We start from the raw sequence: 21,438 nt of genomic DNA, 5'->3' as shown, positions 1-21,438 counted from the left end.
ATGCAGGAAAAAGCTTGTGAATAATAAACAGGCTTGTTGTTGCAGGACAGAACATAGTGTTTGAGTCTGATGGGAACACAACCTGGTCTCAGAGCATTTCATATTATTCTGTAAGTAAATCTGTGTACCCCATTTGGTATGATATGTTACACTTGGCATTGTTACATAAGACAGATGGTTACTGAAGGCCAAAACTAAAGTAGGGTGGATGGTCGGGCGTATAACGCGAACGTCTAGCAACCCAAAGGTTGCAAGTTTGAATCTTATCAGACAATTTAAGATGCTGTCTTAGCTACTTTGAAACTAAGTAGCATATTAGCTAACCCTTCCGCTAACCTTAACCCTTTAACATAAGGGTTAGCCTAAACACAACCCTAAGCCCTAGCCTAGCTAAAGTTAGCCACCTAGCTAGAATTCGTAACATATAACATGTTTTGCAAATTCGTAACATAATGTACAGTACAATACGAATTGTAATTCGTAACATATCATACGAAATGGGTGATGGACTTCCACAAATTAATACATACCACATTATACTAAATGGAGTATGTCGGATTTAAGTACAGAATAATATGAAATGCTCTGAGATCAGGTTGGGGAACAACAAAAATAGAGAGAAATGTTGTTAAATCTTATCTACAGTCATCTCTGGGGACATGCTGTATGTGTACACACGTCGTGTGCATCAAGTTAAACACTGACCCCATTTTACAGGACACGTAAGATCAGTCAAGGAAGGTGAGTACTGAGAAATTTTATTATTTTTACTTCACTTATCTAGATAATGTATTATTGAATATTCTTAACAATTATCTAAAGCAGGGCTCTTCAACCCTGTTCCTGGAGAGCTACCGTCCTGCAGATTTTCGCTCCAACCCTAATCTAGTGCATATGATTATAATAATTAGCGGGTTGATAAACTTAATCAGGTTATTTACAATTGAGGTTGGAGCGAAAACATACAGGAGGGTAGCTCTTCAGGAACAGAGTTGGAGAGCCCTGATCTAAAGTGATACTGAAAGAGAATATTGATCAATGCATTAAGTTAATATCAATATCCACTTGTACCTGAAGTTAATGAATAATAAAGGTTTGAATTTGAAACAGCTTGAGGACTCTTTGGTTCCGCTGTTGATCTTCAGAGTGGATAAGCAAGGCCCCTGAATATATTTGTATTCATAAATGCTTCCTTTTTCACACAGTGAAATGATGTGGTGGGCGCCAAACTTCCCTGAGAATGTTCAGACGCTGCTCTCTAGAGTTAATCCTAATGCGCACACACACACACATGGGCACACACAGTAGCGGCATCACTGTGATTGCCGCAGGGCTCCGTGTGTGTGTGAGACCAAAGAGCTGAGTGACTCAGAGATCACCGGGGGGGGGGAATGAGGCAGCTCACACAAGGACACATGCATGTGCACAGACATCCTCCGCACACACACACACACACACACACACACACACAGCGACATACACACATGCACACAGATGCACACACCCACACATCGAAACATAAATAGCGACACACCAGAGACAATCCCCTGCTGGCGTCACATATTGATGTGTCCTGAGTTGTCCTCTGCTTTCCTGCCGTTCCATCTGACCCCCCCCTAATCCTACACTCTGTTATGTTAATCCCTGCACAGTGGACACACACACATGAACGCATGCACACATAAACAAACAAACATACTCACACACCATACACCTCCACCACATCCTCTGTAGTATAGGCATATAATCCATACATCCCTTCATTAACATATAAAATACAGTACATTTGACACAAACAGATTTTAAATCTAATGTGTGTATTTCTCTACCGCGGTCTGTGCTCATTTAAAAATGTGACTCCAATTTACTGGATAAATTCAGCATCTGCACATTTAATGAGAAGGAAGGCGCTACGCATGTGAGGGCACGTGTTGGGCAGAAGGCAGTGCTTCTCTACAACTCCCTCTACATTCCTCCCCTCATTTTTACATTGTGTTTACTGTAGATCTATGGAGTGTGTGTGAGCGTCCAAGCCAGTGTGTGTGTGTGTGTGTAACTGGATATATAAATCTGGATCTCCAGATTTATATATTAAATTACATTATATAACTTCTCTCTCTTCCTCTCTACATATGACACACTGTTATGCAATCCTCAGAGGCAGCGTTAAAAAATATTTTGGGATGAACTAAGTGCTGTATTGTGTATCTGAAATGTTACGACATTGTTGTTACAAACCCACACACAGAAATCCCCTTCGTACACACCAGGGAACTGGGAGGAACATGGACTGACCGTTTCTCATCTCCCTCTGATGAGTTGGGGTCCTCGACGTTGGAAATGGGCTCCATTCACCTCAATTCCATCCAGCGGCCAATGAGCGGAGACTGAGGGCGGGCCCCAACCTCACTAGCCTGCTCAGCATTCGCAGTTTTCTCCGTCAAACGACGGCCATCGAAGGATGGCAGCGGTGACCCGTTCCCTGGAGATGGTTGTGTGGAACATCAGTGGGGCAGGCCCACCCCCAGTTCTAGAGGCTTGCTGCACGTGATGTGCTGAGAAAAGGAGACCCCTCTGGAACCTGTGAGGGGACAAACAGAGAAATTAGAAAATGTTTGAACCATGTTGAAGATTAGCAGAGACGAACAGATACATAAAATATACAACATATAGTAAGACATAAATGCATTATGAGACCACTGGTAACCTTTATGAATTTATAATAGCTGTTATATCTAAAAGGTATATTAATAGCGGTTGATCAATTTTACTGAAATCATTCAACTGAAAGTATTATGGCATTTAAATATTTTGGAGAGCAATAAATAATTCATGACAGTTTTGTTGTTGTTGTCCACTCTATAGTTAAATATACTGAACAAAAATATAAACGCAACATGTAAAGAGTTGGGGCCATGTTTCATGAGCTGAAATAAAAGATCCCAGAATTTTTCCATACTCACAAAAAGCTTATTTCTCTCACATTTTGTGCACAAATTTGTTTACATCCCTGTTAGTGAACATTTCTCATTTGCCATGATAATCCATCCACCTGACAGGTGTGGTATATTAAGCTGATTAAACAGCATGAACCTTTCTCACACAGGTGCACCTTGTGCTGGCTGGGGATAAAAAAAGGCGACTAACATGTGCAGTTTTGTCACACAACACAATGCCACAGAGGTCTCAAGTTGAGGGAACGTGCAATTGGAATGCTGACTGTAGGAATGTCCCCCAGAGCTGTTGACAGAGAATTTAATGTTAATTTCTCTACCATAAGCCGCCTCCAACGTTGTTTTAGAGAATTTGGCTGTACGTCCATCCGGCCTCACAACCCAATACCATGTGTATCCACTCCTGCCCAGGACCTCCACATCCGGCTTCTTTACCTGTGTGATCCTCTGAGACCAGCCACCCAGACAGCTGATGAAACTGAGGAGTATTTCTGTCTCTAATAAAGCCCTTTTGTGGGGAAAAACTCATTCCGACTGGCTGGGCCTGGCTCCCCAGTGGGTGGGCCTATGCCCTCTCAGGCCACCCATGGCTGCACCCCTGCACAGTCATGACATCCATAGATTAGGGCCTAATGAATTTATTTCAATTGACTGATTTCCTTTTTTGAACTGTAACTCAGTAAAATCGTTGAAATTGTTGCATTTTGTGTTTAAGCAATAAGGCCCGAGGGGGTGTGGTATATGGCCAATATACCACGGCTAAGGGCTGTTCTTAAGCACGATGCAATGCGGAGTGCTAGGACACCGCCCTTAGCTGTATATCACAAACGCCCGAGGTGCCTCATTGCTATTATAAACTGATTACCAAATGTAATTAGACCAATAAAAATAAATGTTTTGTCATACCTATGGTATAAGGGCTGATATATAACACTCCATCAGTGGTCTCCAACTGCTCTTAAACGCTAGTAAAACCAAATGCATGCTTTTCAACCGTTCGCTGCCCACACCCGCTCGCCCGATTAGCGGTGGACAACTACAAATACCTAGTTGTCTGGCTAGACTGTAAACTCTCCTTCCAGACTCATATTAAACATCTCCAATCCAAAATTACATCTAGAATCGGCTTCCTATTTTGCAACAAAGCCTCCTTCACTCATGCCGCCAAACATACCCTCGTAAAACTGACTATCCTACCGATCCTCGACTTCGGCGATGTCATTTGCAAAATAGCTTCCAATAGTCTACTCAGCAAACTGGATGCAGTCTATCACAGTGCCATCCGTTTTGTTACCAAAGCCCCTTATAAACACCCACCACTGCGACCTGTATGCTCTAGTTGGCTGGCCCACGCTACATATTCGTCACCAGTCCCACTGGCTCCAGGTCATCTATAAGTCGATGCTAGGTAAAGCTCCGCCTTATCTCAGCTCACTGGTCACGATAACAACATCCACCCATAGCACGCGCTCCAGCAGGTAAATGTCACTGGCCATCCCCAAAGCCAACATGTCCTTTGGCCGCCTTTCCTTCCAGTTCTCTGCTGCCAATGACTGGAACGAATTGCAAAAATTGCTGAAGCTGGAGACTTATATATTTCCCTCATTAACTTTAAACATCAGCTATCTGAGCAGCTAACCGATCGCTGCAGCTGTACATAGCCCATCTGTAAAAAGCCCACCAAATCTACCTACCTCATCCCCATATTGTTTTTATTTACTTTTCTGCACACCATTATTTCTACTTCAACATCATCATCTGCTCATCTATCACTGTTAATTTGCTATATTGATTTTTTTTTCTATTGTGTTATTGACTGTGCGCTTGTTTATTCCATGTGTAACTCCGTGTTGTTTGTGTCGCACTGCTTTGCTTTATCTTGGCCAGGTCGCAGTTCTAAATGAGAACTTGTTCTCAACTGGCCTACCTGGTTAAATAAAAAGGTGAAGTAAAAAAATTCAAAAAATAAATATACCACGGCTTTCAGCTATTCAGCATTCAGGGCTTGAACCACCCAGTTTATATTGATATTTTTGTTCAGTATAACTCAGCTACCAGGAGGTGTGACTAAAAGCTGGTGACACAGTGCAGATTGTGTGTGTATGAGAATGTTCTAGAAACAGACCATTTGTCTAGGAAACCTATCCTTTGAGCTTTTGTGAGCGGCTAGCCAATGGCTAATTCTGGATTTATAATGCTTGTCTGCAAAAAGCCACAATTCCGAGTTTGTGTTGCAGCCCAACAGCAGTCCCTCCACTTGATAGCCCATGAGATCAATATGATAATACAAATATTTCAAAACTATACATTGTTTCACCACAAATTGAAATGACAAAAAAAGAGAGTACAATTTGCTTATATTTTGGGTTATGATAAGGTAAAACAGTTGAACTAAGCTCATGAAGCTGTTAGAAGTTATATTCTTCAAGAATCAATGGGTTTGTATCTTCAACTGAAATGACCATTGAGCAGCAGTAAATATTCCAGATTGCCCCTTATATTCCAGATTGCCCCCTATGTTAAGTGCGTGTCCTGCTTTTGTTGTGTGTGTAAACTGCATACACAGTCACAGTCAGACTTGTGTTATCTAGGATCAAGGGGTAGAATGAAGGAATAGTGCAACATCCCACGTCGACTCAACATACAATGGATCCATTGCTGATCAATGCATTAGTCAAACACTGAAGCTAATGTTTAGTGACCTATACCTAATTTAATCAATGCTTTGAAATAGATGAAGCATCTGTATGGAAAAAGGGGTGTGGCAAGACAGGTTCATAGAGTACACAGTATACTGGACAGAACATATATAAATACATTGAATAGAGTAGAGTAAATATCTACTGTTTCATTGTTGCAATACGAGTACTAGTCAGGATAGCCTGCACAGTTCCATTAAACATAGAGAGAGAAAACCGACTGTTTCCCCAGTAATCACTTCACTTCTGTTGCACTGGAGAGGTTAGAAAGTTTTAAGTTCCTCGGCGTACACATCACGGACAAACTGAATTGGTCCACCCACATAGACAGCGTGGTGAAGGCGGCGCAGCAGCGCCTCTTCAACCTCAGGAGGCTGAAGAAATTCGGCTTGTCACCAAAAGCACTCACAAACTTTTACAGATGCACAATCGAGAGCATCCTGTCGGGCTGTATAACCGCCTGGTACGGCAACTGCCCCGCCCACAACCGTAAGGCTCTCCAGAGGGTAGTGAGGTCTGCACAACGCATCACCGGGGGCAAACTACCTGCACTCCAGGACACCTACACCACCCGATCACAGGAAGGCCATAAAGATCATCAAGGACAACAACCACCCGAGCCACTGCCTGTTCACCCTGCTATCATCCAGAAGGCGAGGTCAGTACAGGTGCATCAAAGCAGGGACCGAGAGACTGAAAAACAGCTTCTATCTCAAGGCCATCCGACTGTTAAACAGCCACCACTAACATTGAGTGGCTGCTGCCATACATGTAAAAAATGTATCACTAGCCACTTTAAACAATGCCACTTAATATAATGTTTACATACCCTACATTACGCATCTCATAGGTATATACTGTACTCGATACCATCTACTGCATCTTGCCTATGCCGTTCTGTACCATCACTCATTCATATATCTTATGTACATATTCTTCATCCCTTTACACTTGTGTGTATAAGGTAGCTGTTGTGAAATTGTTAGGTTAGATTACTCGTTGGTTATTACTGCATTATCAGAACTAGAAGCACAAGCATTTCGCTACACTCGCATTAACATCTGCTAACCATGTGTATGTGACAAATAAAATTTGATTTGATGATTTTGATTTGACTTCTGTTGCTAGATGGCGCGTGTGATTTCAGGTCAGACCTTGTTCACGCTCTATAGCACATGATGTAAAGCACTAATGGGACACACACGGACACACATACAGTTGAAGTCTCAGTCATTAAAACTCATTTTCATTTTTCAACCAATCCACAAATTTCTTGTTAACAAACTATAGTTTGGCAAGTCGGTTAGGACATCTACTTTGTGCATGACAAGTAATTTTTCAAACAATTGTTTCACTTATAATTTACTGTATCACAATTCCAGTGGGTTTACATACACTAAGTTGACTGTGCCTTTAAACAGCTTGGAAAATTCCAGAAAAAGATGTCATGGCTTTAGAAGCTTCTGATAGGCTAATTGACATAATTTGAGTCAATTGGAGGTGTACCTGTGGATGTATTTCAAGGCCTACCTTCAAACTCAGTGCCTCTTTGCTTGACATCATGGGAAAATCAAAAGAAAATCAGCCAAGACCTCAGAAAAAAAATTGTAGACCTCCACAAGTCTGGTTCATCCTTGGGAGCAATTTCCAAACGCCTGAAGGTACCACGTTCATCTGTACAGACAATAGTATAAACACCATGGGACCACACAGCCATCATACCGCTCAGGAAGGAGACGCGTTCGGTCTCCTAGAGATGAACGTACTTTGGTGCGAAAAGTGTAAATCAATCCCAGAACAGCACAGGACCGTGTGAAGATGCTGGAGGAAACAGGTACAGAAGTATGTATATACACAGTAAAACAAGTCCTATATCGACAACATAAAAGGCCGCTCAACAAGGAAGAAGCCACTGCTCCAAAACCACCATTAAAAAGCCAGACTACGGTTTGCAACTGCACATAGGGACAAAGATCGTACTTTTTGGAGAAATGTCCTCTGGTCTGACGAAACAAAAATAAAACCTTTTGGCCATAATGACCATCGTTATGTTTGGAGGAAAAAGGGGGAGGCTTGAAAGCCGAAGAACACCATCCCAACCGGGAAGCACGGGGGTGGCAGCATCATGTTGCGGGGGTGCATTGCTGCAGGAGAGACTGGTGCACTTCACAAACTAGATGGCTTCATGAGGCAGGAAAATGATGTGGATATATTGAAGCAACATATCAAGACATCAGTCAGGAAGTTAAAGCTTGGACGCAAATGGGTCTTCCAATTGGACAATTACCCCAAGCATACTTCCAAAGTTGTGGCAAAATGGCTTAAGGACAACAAAGTCAAGGTATTGGAGTGGCCATCACAAAGCCCTGACCTCAATCCCATAGAAAATTTGTGGGCAGAACTGAAAAAGCCTTTGCGAGCAATGAGGTCTACAAACCTGACTCAGTTACACCAGCTCTGTCAGGAGGAATGGGCCAAAATTCACCCAACTTATTGTGGGACGCTTGTGGAGGCTACCCGAAACGTTTGACCCAAGTTAAACAATTTAAAGGCAATGCTACCAAATACTAATCGAGTGTATGTAAACTTCTGACCCACTGGGAATGTGATGAAAGAAATGAAAGCTGAAATAAATCACTCTACTATTATTCTGACATTTCACATTCTTAAAATAAAGTGGTGATCCTAACTGACCTAAGACAGGGAATTGTTACTAGGATTAAATGTCAGGAATTGTGAAAAACTGAGTTTAAATGTATTTGCTAAGGTGTATGTAAACTTCCGACTTCAACTGTATACTGGATACATTAGGGCGTCCTCCGACGGTGCTCAGAATGACATTTAGATGATGGTAATTCATCTTAACAGAACATGTAACTTCTGTAATGAAGCAGCGAATAAAACGCACCAAAACACCATTCTAAACAGCTCACCTGATGCGAGCGGTTCCATATGTGACAGAGATGAGTTTCTCCGTTAGAAACGTAGAAAGAGGGGGAATCTAAAGATGCAACAACTACGATGGGTTGCTAATATGACTAGGATTGTGCCTTTGGCTTCTGGACAATGGAAAAAAGAACAGGAGAGAAATGCTGGTTTCAATGGTATAGATATGAAGTCTTTAAAAAATAATTGCCTCCATGTTTCTATGGTCGGATTTAGCCGATACACTGAAGCAAGGTAAGACATGCCTCATAATATGAAGTAAAACGTTCAGGTTTCAAACAATTAAGTATATGTTTTCAAAATGCATACCCTACTGCCTCCAGCTCACATTGCAAAGTGGTGGGAGACGCGCTGATAGCCTGCCTACCGTTGCCTATGCAATTAGATGGCAAATGGGAGGCCTGCTTCAATTACCAATTGAGAAATTAAAATGTGTTTTTATGTAGAACTGTTGCACAATGACTGGGCTTATAAAACACGTTACACTCTAGCAGCAATGAGCTGAGGAGCTGCAGCAGCATCTCTAGCGCTGTCTGAGGTGATATTCTGCTCAAAATAGGCTCTCTCTGTATGTTATGCATGTGTGATAAATAAGATACATGAAGACTAATGAAAATACACAGGCGCCAATCTAATTCCACAAAATTATGCAAATGGACCTATAGACCGATACATTTGACTGTCAAACTTATTTCCATCGACTGGTATTTCCATCAGTGAATAAAAATAACTTTTTTCCAATGGGATTATTTTTTCTCCCGGTCAATTTGGACACCTGTTGATTTATAATACCTGCGGGCGGGCGGGTTTAAGGTCATGAAATATTGTGTGGATGAAGGACAGGTGGGTGGCAGGCGGGTTGAATAAAAATAAAACTATTAAAAATCCATAAATGTATAAGTCTTGTGCAATTCATATAGGCTACATTGAGGTTTTTCTTTCATTATTTTTTATCTGGCATTCGTGTGTAGCCTTAGCATTAGGGCCTAACTGTAGCAGTGTAATTGCCAAATGCTGTTGGGAACTTGGGTAGCTCAAAAATCCAAAAAGACAATACAAGTAAGTTGTGTCTAGTAAAATGTTTATGCCGGGTGCCAGGACTCTCCATTTAGAGACATCAGTATCAAGACCGCCTGTCAGTCTGGACGTTATCACATCATCTTGCAAGTCTCCAAGTACTGGCTCCATAGATGCATCTGTGAACACATACACAGTCACTTTCTATTACCGATGGCAGTTAGGATAGGTGATATCTGACAAACAAACAGTTTGAACAGTTCAGACTAAACCTACCAAAATCTGGTCCCCCCGTCGACGACCGTTGGTGAGCGGGCAAGAGGTGAGGCTGGAGGTAAGGTCTTTGCCAGCGCCCCATTGATGAGCATGGCAGTGTAGATCAACTCCTGGCCCTTCATCAAAGATACTGGTTGGTAACACACAAACACAGAGCACTGATTACATTATAAATGGTGGTTATGATTAGCATGGTGGAACTAACCTAATCAATGCATTCACCTTTCTATTTCACTTCAGATATCATGATAGAATGGTAAACAGAGCGATCAGGCTGCTTCCACCTTGCTAGGTTATGAAAGTGAATTGGGACAAAACATGCAAGGGTCCCCATGCTTGTGTTCTCTACTGTGTGTTGTATGTTTGACTGCTAACTGAACATTTCATTTCAGTTTTGAAGCTCATTTTCTGCAATTCGCCATCATTTCACATGGCTTAGCCCCATGACTAGAGTGGAATAAAAAAAATGTCAAGTCATAGACCGGATGTATTCATGACTCTTTAAAAAGTTAAATACACAAAAATTGGACCACTTGGTTTGAAGATACTTTGAAATTATTTGGGCCCGGACTTTTGAGTATGGCAACTGCGGGACATTACATTGGTTTTTGGTTAGAAAATGCTAATATTAACGGTTGGTGGCAGTGGCTAACCCTAGGATGGATTGCAGTCTCTCCTTCTCCATAAGAAACAAACACTTAAATATGTAATTCATTTGGATGCACTATCCCTTTCAAATAGGACCGTAGAAAATCCTGATGTTTCCCAAATCCTTTGGTATGAATATGTGATATTTGATTTCTACAAACCACTTCACATTTAAGAGAAATCTAACGAATACCAATTTTCAGGTGGTTGAGACGGATTTTCAAAACCTTGCCATCTCACTCTACATAGGCAAGCTATTTTGCATGTATGGCTACCATTTCTGCCTAGCAGCTTGTGCACAATACTGAAATGTCTAAACTGGATGAGGCAAGGGGCATTTAAATATAGCCTATATTCAACACTGTCCATCAATGTTTACAAAAAGCCCTCATTGCAATTTCTAAATCTTTTTTTAAATAGATTATCAAAGACAAATAAAACAATAAAAGTATGAGTTAAGGGCTTGTAAGTAAGCATTTCACTGTAAGGTCTACATCTGTTGTATTCGGCGCATGTGACAAATTAAATTTGATTTGAATAGTAGTGTTCTTGCAAACTAATTAGTATATATTTTAACCCATTGAAGGGGACGGGAATTGTTCTAATAACTTACAGTACCAGTTAAACGTTTGGACACACCTACTCATTCAAGGGTTTTTCTTTATTTTTTTACATCATATAATAATAGTGGAAACATCAAAACTATGAAATAACACATATGAACTCATGCAGTAACCAAGAAAAGTGTTAAACAAATCAAAATGTATTGTCAATGTAGCCAGCCTTTGCCTTGACAGCTTTGCACACGCTTGGCATTCTCTCAACCAGCTTCATGAGGTAGTCACCTGGAATGCATTTCAATTAACAGGTGTGCCTTGTTAAAAATTAATCTGTGGAATTTCTTTACTTCTTAATGCGTTTGAGCCAATCAGTTGTGTTGTGACAAGGTAGGGGTGGTATACAGAAGATAGCCCTATTTGGTAAAAGACCAAGTACATATTATGGCAAGAACCGCTCAAATAAGCAAAGAGAAACAGTCCATCATTACTTTAAGACATGAAGGTCAGTCAATACGGAAAACGTAAACTTCAAACCATCAAGTGCTATGATGAAATTGGCACTCAAGAGGACTGCCACAGGAAAGGAAAACCCAGAGTTACCTCTGCTGCAGAGGATAAGTGAATGAGAGTTAACTGCACCTCAGATTACAGCCCAAATAAATGATTCAAAGTTCAAGTAACAGACACATCTTAACAGCAAATGTTCAGAGGAGACTTTGTGAATCAGGCCTTCATGGTCGAATTGCTGCAAAGAAACCACTACTAAAGGACATCAATATGAAGAAGAGGCTTGATTGGGCCAAGAAACAAGAGCAATGGACATTAGACCCGTGGAAATCTGTCCTTTGGTCTGATGAGTCCAAATTTGAGATTTTTGGGATGAGTTGGACCGCAGAGTGAAGGAAAAGCAGCCAACAAGTGCTCAGCATAAGTGGCAACTCTTTCAAGACGGTTTGAAAAGCATTCCTCATGAAGCTGGTTGAGAGAGTGCCAAGAATGTGCAAAGCTGTCAAGGCAAAGGGTGGCTATTTTGAAGAAGCTCAAATATATTTTGATTTGTTTAACACTTTAATGGTTACTACATGATTCCATATGTGTTATTTCACAGTTTTGATGTCTTCACTATTATTCTACAATAAATACAAAAATTGTAAAGCTAAAGAAAAACCCTTGAATGAGTAGGTGTGTCCAAACTTTTGACTGGTATTGTACATCAGCTATTGTGAAAGCACAATTAAATTAAAACAGATAATACAATCTCTTGAAGACATGACATAAATCTGTACTTACATCCAACCCAAATTATATTTTAATGTATTGTCCCCCACTAAAATCAGTTATACATTTGGGTAAAAAATCTGTTTGGGCAAAATCCTGTTCATAGTTAGACAAATAAGATCCTCCTACAGAAATTCCTGATGAATGCTGCCTTATCAATGTTACAGCCTAATAAACCTAGTGCTAAATTGCTTATGACCAACTTAGGTGAATAATGTAGCTTATGGATCAGAGCTCATGCAAGTGGTGGATTAAATCACTAGTATCACATGCTGACAAAAGGAAGCATTCTGCGACAAGAGTGAAAAGCAAATTGTTTTGTACAAAACAGCGCTACAAGTTGCCATGCTGCTCTTTTGAAAATGTTGTTCATAAACTTAGTTCAACATAGAACAAACATGCCTGCCAAGTGTCATAACCCTCCTGTGATGATCTCAAGGATCATGTTACAGTGGGTCCGCTCTACAGCGTGGGTAGTCTGCTGTTTTATGGCGGTCATACAATACGCTGCCTCTTATGCTCTGTAGTGTTCGAGGTTGGAATGTAAACTGTGGAACACAGAGAGACCCTTGGATATCAAAAGTTTGAATAATTCATATTTTTGACAATGTGGGAGTGGTCCGTGGACACCTAAGGGACAGTCATGACGAAGTTGTTTCATTTGGTGACCTCATGAAAGACAGGAGACCCACATTACTGTATCTCTGTTTGTGTACACTTTGCATCTAGACGTTGGATAAAATGAATGAGTAAATATGAAACTATTTGTGAAAATATGTAATGTGATGTTAACCTTCTAAACGAGGGTATGGATTTTCATATAAAGTTTAACTAGTCAATGGGCACACCCCCGTGAGCCAGACAGTACATCAGGCATCATGGAACTGCCCTTTTTTACTCCAGAGTATAAAACCACCCGTGATGAAATGTACAATTCATGCCAAAGAGACACACGGTAAGCCGGACGTCACGAATGGTTAAGAAGACTAGAAAACATGCAGCTGATGCTACATGTGAAATAGTTAAGAACTACAACTCTATAGGCCAGGAGACCAGACAGCGTGTAGTGTTGGCTACATGGCTCAACTCTGAGACTAGACTATCGATCACTACAGAATAAGAGCAAATCCTAGACGTAGAATTACTAGTTTGCAGCTGGAAATTACATAAGTCTTGTATGAGAATACCGACAACCGCGGAAGCATCTGTCCTATGCAATTACCATCTGTACGCCGGGCGTAACCATTACAACAGGCACTATACAGAGCCCCTGAGAAAGCGGAAACTACGGAAGACATTGTGACTTCTGGGGAAGTTAACCAGAGACTCTGATGAACTGACTCTCCAGCAGACGGACCGGCGATTCCAACAGAGAAGACAACAAAGACATATGAGCGTAAATATATACGTTGCTATTATTTTTGAATGAGTGGCTGTTCATGTGCAAAGGATTAGCATTTCAATTAATATAATTATCAACTGTGTGTAGTAAATCCATTTGGTCTTTCCTGCTTTTTATCTGTCCCCACCCCTTGCCATTGTCTACCAATCCCTCATACCGGTTTAGCCCACTAGGGACTTATCAATGCATTGTGTTAGTAGCCAATAACTATATTGTTTCTTTATTTATTTCTGTGATTTGATTAGCTGGTTAGGAAATAAATAATTAAGCCAATTTGTATATCGTTGATTCATGAGTTTGGCTAGGGTTCGTGTAGATATCCAAGGGTTTTCTCAGTAATGAGAACTGATGAGGTAATAATAATAATACCTTAATACAAGACTGTACTCGATAAGATATGAAAATACCTGAAGAGTCGATTCGGGAAAGAGAGACTCTAAACATTTTCCTGTGGTGCCCGACTTCCTAGTTAAAGTTTACATGATTAGTTTAATCACGTAATAATAAAGAGAGAATTGATTTGATAAAATAACAGTATTCACATTTACTGATAGTCACAGACACGACACTAGTCTGCCATGGCTGCCGACTACACTCTCATCACGAGGGGCATTTCTTTGCAAACGTGCTTCCAATCGCCTCCAATCGCAGCACCGCCTCTGTCATCAGGGCAGTAACTCGGTCCAAGCTAATTCTACTGTAGGTCGTCATTACATACCACAAAGTCATACAGGGCGCCTATTTCTACAATTAGCTTTTAAACCTTGATCCTAACCACACTACTAACCTTTAACCTTATGCCTAACCTTTAAAAAAAAAAGCTCATTTTTGTTTTCATGACTGTTTACGATATAGCCAAATTGTGGGTGTGGTAACTAGTGGAAACCTTAATTCTATGCGTTACAGATGTAGACTGACTGTAGCTCCAGATTGTTACGGTTTGTTGCTTCTAGTTCAGTGTATTAGTCAGACTCAAACATGATTTAACTGCCTCCATAGCTGCATCCATTATCTTGTTTTGCCCTAAGCAATACAGAATACACTTGTATAAGCTACAAACTGTGTCTTCCCACTTCCGGGTTGGAGCGAGCGGTCGCATTTCGCTCCGCAGGTAGTATAACTTTTCATTACGGTTTGATTTGTCTGATCTTAGCAATTTCTTCTTAGCTAGCTACATAGCCGTCTTTGTATCAAAGATAATTGCGTAATTATCGTAATTCGTCGTCCTAACGTAGTCAACACTGCTATCTGGCCAGCAGCTAGCCAGCTAGCCAACGTCCACCGTCTACCGAATAGCAGCACTGTAGAAACTATTACACTCAACGGAACGACTTGATTAGTGTAGTGTTAGCTAGCTACATAGTTGTCTTTGCTGTCTTCGTATCCAAGATAATTGTGTAGTTTAGAGTGTGTAGTTTTAGAGTGATTATCTTAATTTACCGAGGTTAGCTAGCCAGCTATTTGTCGTCCTTAACGTAGGAAACACTGCTAGCTAGCCAACAGCTAGCCAACGTCTACCGAATAGCAGCACTGTAGAAACTATTACATTCAACGGAACGACTTGATTAGCGTAGTGTTAGCTAGCTACATAGTTGTCTTTGCTGTCTTCGTATCCAAGATAATTGTGTAGATTACAGTAATTATCTTGATTTACCGAGGTTAGCTAGCCAGCTATTTGTCGTCCTTAACGTAGGAAACACTGCTAGCTAGCCAACAGCTAGCCAACGTCTACCGAATAGCAGCACTGTAGAGACTATTACATTACAACGGAACGACTTGGTTAGTGTAGTGTTAGCTAGCTACATAGTTGTCTTTGCTGTCAAGATAATTGTGTAGTTTTTGAGTAATTGTCGAGGTTACCTAGCCAGTTACCGAGGCTACCTAGCCAGCTACACTTTCTAACTAAGTCAACAACGCAGCCACTGCTAGCTAGCCTACTTCAGCAGCACTGTATCATTTTTAGTCAATAAGATTTCTTGCAACGTAAGTTTAACTTTCTGAACATTCGAGACGTGTAGTCCACTTGTCATTCCAATCTCCTTTGCATTAGCGTAGCCTCTTCTGTAGCCTGTCAACTATGTGTCTGTCTATCCCTCTTCTCTCCTCTCTGCACAGACCATACAAACGCTTCACACCGCGTGGCCGCTGCCTGGTGGTCCCAGCGCGCACGACCCACGTGGAGTTCCAGGTCTCCGGCAGCCTCTGGAACTGCCGATCTGCGGCCAACAAGGCAGAGTTCATCTCAGCCTATGCTTCCCTCCAGTCCCTCGACTTCTTGGCACTGATGGAAACATGGATTACCACAGATAACACTGCTACTCCTACTGCTCTCTCCTCGTCTGCCCACGTGTTCTCGCACACCCCGAGAGCTTCTGGTCAGCGGGGTGGAGGCACTGGGATCCTCATCTCTCCCAAGTGGACATTCTCTCTTTCTCCCCTGACCCATCTGTCTATCGCCTCCTTTGAATTCCATGCTGTCACAGTTACCAGCCCTTTCAAGCTTAACATCCTTATCATTTATCGCCCCCCAGGTTCCCTTGGAGAGTTCATCAATGAGCTTGACGCCTTGATAAGCTCCTTTCCTGAGGATGGCTCACCTCTCCCAGTTCTGGGTGACTTTAACCTCCCCACGTCTACCTTTGACTCATTTCTCTCTGCCTCCTTCTTTCCACTCCTCTCCTCTTTTGACCTCACCCTCTCACCTTCCCCCCCTACTCACAAGGCAGGCAATACGCTTGACCTCATCTTTACTAGATGCTGTTCTTCCACTAATCTCATTGCAACTCCCCTCCAAGTCTCTGACCACTACCTTGTATCCTTTTCCCTCTCGCTCTCATCCAACACTTCCCACACTGCCCCTACTCGGATGGTATCGCGCCGACCCAACCTTCGCTCTCTCCCCCGCTACTCTCTCCTCTTCCATCCTATCATCTCTTCCCTCTGCTCAAACCTTCTCCAACCTATCTCCTGATTCTGCCTCCTCAACCCTCCTCTCCTCTCTTTCTGCATCCTTTGACTCTCTATGTCCCCTATCCTCCAGGCCGGCTCGGTCCTCCCCTCCTGCTCCGTGGCTCGACGACTCATTGCGAGCTCACAGAACAGGGCTCCGGGCAGCCGAGCGGAAATGGAGGAAAACTCGCCTCCCTGCGGACCTGGCATCCTTTCACTCCCGCCTCTCTATATTCTCCTCTTCTGTCTCTGCTGCTAAAGCCACTTTCTACCACTCTAAATTCCAAGCATCTGCCTCTAACCCTAGGAAGCTCTTTGCCACCTTCTCCTCCCTCCTGAATCCTCCTCCCCCCCCCCCCCTCCTCCCTCTCTGCGGATGACTTCGTCAACCATTTTGAAAAGAAGGTCGACGACATCCGATCCTCGTTTGCTAAGTCAAACGACACCGCTGGTTCTGCTCACACTGTCCTACCCTGTGCTTTGACCTCTTTCTCCCCTCTCTCTCCAGATGAAATCTCGCATCTTGTGACGGCCGGCCGCCCAACAACCTGCCCGCTTGACCCTATCCCCTCCTCTCTTCTCCAGACCATTTCCGGAGACCTTCTCCCTTACCTCACCTCGCTCATCAACTCATCCTTGACCGCTGGCTACGTCCCTTCCGCCTTCAAGAGAGCGAGAGTTGCACCCCTTCTGAAAAAACCTACACTCGATCCCTCTGATGTCAACAACTACAGACCAGTATCCCTTCTTTCTTTTCTCTCCAAAACTCTTGAACGTGCCGTCCTTGGCCAGCTCTCCCGCTATCTCTCTCAGAATGACCTTCTTGATCCAAATCAGTCAGGTTTCAAGACTAGTCATTCAACTGAGACTGCTCTTCTCTGTGTCACGGAGGCGCTCCGCACTGCTAAAGCTAACTCTCTCTCCTCTGCTCTCATCTTTCTAGACCTATCGGCTGCCTTTGATACTGTGAACCATCAGATCCTCCTCTCCACCCTCTCCGAGTTGGGCATCTCCGGCGCGGCCCACGCTTGGATTGCGTCCTACCTGACAGGTCGCTCCTACCAGGTGGCGTGGCGAGAATCTGTCTCCGCACCACGTGCTCTCACCACTGGTGTCCCCCAGGGCTCTGTTCTAGGCCCTCTCCTATTCTCGCTATACACCAAGTCACTTGGCTCTGTCATATCCTCACATGGTCTCTCCTATCATTGCTATGCAGACGACACACAATTAATCTTCTCCTTTCCCCCTTCTGATAACCAGGTGGCGAATCGCATCTCTGCATGTCTGGCAGACATATCAGTGTGGATGACGGATCACCACCTCAAGCTGAACCTCGGCAAGACGGAGCTGCTCTTCCTCCCGGGGAAGGACTGCCCGTTCCATGATCTTGCCATCACGGTTGACAACTCCATTGTGTCCTCCTCCCAGAGCGCTAAGAACCTTGGCGTGATCCTGGACAACACCCTGTCGTTCTCAACCAACATCAAGGCGGTGACCCGTTCCTGTAGGTTCATGCTCTACAACATTCGCAGAGTACGACCCTGCCTCACACAGGAAGCGGCGCAGGTCCTAATCCAGGCACTTGTCATCTCCCGTCTGGATTACTGCAACTCGCTGTTGGCTGGGCTCCCTGCCTGTGCGATTAAACCCCTACAACTCATCCAGAACGCCGCAGCCCGTCTGGTGTTCAACCTTCCCAAGTTCTCTCACGTCACCCCGCTCCTCCGCTCTCTCCACTGGCTTCCAGTTGAAGCTCGCATCCGCTACAAGACCATGGTGCTTGCCTACGGAGCTGTGAGGGGAACGGCACCTCCGTACCTTCAGGCTCTGATCAGGCCCTACACCCAAACAAGGGCACTGCGTTCATCCACCTCTGGCCTGCTCGCCTCCTTACCTCTGAGGAAGTACAGCTCCCGCTCAGCCCAGTCAAAACTGTTCGCTGCTCTGGCACCCCAATGGTGGAACAAACTCCCCTACGACGCCAGGTCAGCGGAATCAATCACCACCTTCCGGAGACACCTGAAACCCCACCTCTTTAAGGAATACCTAGGATAGGATAAAGTAATCCTTCTAACCCCCCCCCCCCCCCCCCTTAGAGTTAGATGCACTATTGTAAAGTGGTTGTTCCACTGGACATCATAAGGTGAATGCACCAACTTGTAAGTCGCTCTGGATAAGAGCGTCTGCTAAATGACTTAAATGTAAATGTAAACTAACTTGCAAATCCAACTTGTAAGCTAACATTAGCTATCTAACGGCGACAGGTAGGGGCGGCAGGTAACTTAGTGGTTAGAGTGTTGGACTAGTAACCGGAAGTTTGCAAGATCAAATCCCCGTAAAAATCGGTCATTCTGCCCCTGAACAAGGCACTGTTCATAGGCCGTTATTGAAAATAATAATTTGTTCTTAACTGACTTGCCTAGTTAAATAAAAGTTTAAAAAATAAATCTAGCCAACATTAGCTAGAGTAGCTAGCTAGCCTACCCCACTAGTATTATCAAATGATAATGTTACATAACCAGCAGTATCTGGACAATACACTTGTATGAGTTACGACCTAACTAAGTTGTAATGAGGTAGCTAGCACTAGCTACGCTAACATTAGCTAAAACGTTATCTAGCCTGCCACACTAGGTAATGTTAGCTAGCCTGTAAATGGGACGATATTTTCATGTTGCACATCTTTTAGTTGCCTCATTAAATTCTTTCTATATATTTTATATGAATTTCTAAACTTAAGAGTTGGTTTGAGTTAAGTCATAGAAATTGAGCTATTGACCTTGTCCTATGTACATGGTGTAATACTGATTGTCCCTAACTAGCCCCATAGGGATATCAAGTGTCTAACCAAATTGACCATGGGTATTAATATCTGGTTGCATGCAGCTGCGCTCCGAATTGATGATTACTTGGGTGCTGCCAGCTGTGGGCAGGAATCAAATAAACTCAACCCACAGAAAACTATTGCAGTACTCTTCATTCTGTGACATACCATTTTTTCCTATCATCTTGAAATGTTCAGTTACAGACGAGACTGACTTTATAACTATCAAAATAATCAATAGTGTGGTTAGGGTTAGTGGTTCTCCCTTTATTGCAACTTTTTCACTATGTTTGAGTAGTGTCAAATGTACTGCCTAGTAAGGAATTCAATTAAAATATGCAATACAAAGTGTGTGAGTATTTGATGTCTATCTGACATACTGTACGTTGTAACACATGGTCGCTGAATGTTTGGGAAAAATAGGATACAAATTTGTAATTTGAACCACTTCTGTAGAATGACCCAGAAAATAAAAATTCAGCTAGCTTGCTAGCCTGCGTTGGCTGTGTGTAGGTCTACTAGCATTAGCATAACAGATAGCTGTCGTCTAGGCTAGCTGCACAAAGCCAATGGACTATGGAGGACTTCAGCTATACTGGATAACTGCCCCATGTCGTCTTATACCTTCACTCCTTCTTTCCCCTTTCTCGTCAATCTCTCCTTTATTCTCTATTTTTGCACTCTCCTTTCACTACCACTTATTTTCCTACAATAGCCTTTCTGGGATATTGTTTGTTTATCTCAATTTTTTTATTTCATTAATCCCTAGCCTTTACATGTCTCTCTTCTGTGCACATTTCTTGCTCCTCTCAATTACTATGCTGGGATTTATTGCAGAGAATTAGGCAGGGAATCAGCATACTAAGTATTACTGAGGCACAATTTTCATACATTTTCTGGCTGCTGATCTGACTTGATTAATATTTTTTTTGTTTTCTCTCCTGCTTAATTGCATTCTCTCTGTGTGTCTTACTCTACAGCTCTCTCCCTCTATATATAGCATTGGTCTGTCTCTTGATTGAGTAGCTCTATATTTCAATTCAATTCAATTCAATTGACATGGCAAGTTATTATTACTTACATTGTCAAAGTATACATATCGAAAAATTTAAATAAAATATATATGTATATATATACACAAAATATATATATATTTATATATAAATATTTCTCTCACTCCAATATTGTACTCTGTCTTGCCGTGTAGCGCTCCCTCTCTTTGGTTATTGCTTAATGGAATGGTCTTTGAACAGGGCACCTAAACCTCGCTCTAATACGCATGGATCATTCTAGCGAAACTGACATTTGACCCAAACATTCTCAAGTGTCATTTTTCAAGAAATTTCCTCTTGGATCACTGAGATTAGGATCTGTACTTATCTATTTCATAATTATTATTTGATTAGACATTATGCATTGTACCACAAATACACACAAAAAAAGGGTAATTTTCCAAGTTTTCCATGTCCTAAAAAATAATAAACAAATCAGTTTCTAATATATATTTTTACATGCTATTCAGGCCAAAGAGTTCAATATTAGTTTCAACAGACCAGAGAATCTTGTTTCTCATGACCTGAGAGTCCATCAGGTGCCTTTTGGCAAACTCCAAGTAGGCTGTCATGTGCCTTTTACTGAGCAGTGGCTTCTGTCTGGCCACTTTATCATAAGGGTCTGATTGGTGGAGTGCTGCAGAGATGGTTGTCCTTCTGGAAGGTTCTCCCATCTCCACAGAGGAACTTGGAGCTCAGTCAGGATGACCATGGGGTTTTTGGTCACTTCCCTGACCAAGGCCCTCCTCTCCCAATTGCTCCGTTTGGCCAGGGGGCCAGCTCTATAGGAAGAGTCTTGGCGGTTCCAAACTTCTTCCATTTAAGAATGATGG

The 21,438-nt window shown here is 42.5% G+C and overlaps 1 protein-coding gene across 2 annotated transcripts in view; it reads right to left on the bottom strand.

Moving 5' to 3' along the window:
* Nucleotides 1–21,438, bottom strand: part of LOC139578824 (thyroid hormone receptor alpha-like) — a 73,085-nt gene that overhangs the window by 28,606 nt on the left and 23,041 nt on the right. For both annotated transcript variants that reach the window (XR_011675624.1, XM_071406879.1), the window contains exon 3: nucleotides 2,296–2,581. Coding sequence is in view for 1 of the 2 variants with exons in the window: in XM_071406879.1 (XP_071262980.1) it covers nucleotides 2,296–2,351 (56 nt within the window). In the remaining variant the exon portion in view is untranslated. The remainder of the gene's footprint in view (nucleotides 1–2,295; nucleotides 2,582–21,438) is intronic.

Source organism: Salvelinus alpinus, chromosome 6, assembly GCF_045679555.1.
Source record: "Salvelinus alpinus chromosome 6, SLU_Salpinus.1, whole genome shotgun sequence".
NCBI lineage: Eukaryota > Metazoa > Chordata > Actinopteri > Salmoniformes > Salmonidae > Salvelinus > Salvelinus alpinus.
Note: the sequence above shows the minus strand (reverse complement) of the source record. Positions and strands in the feature narration are given on the sequence as shown.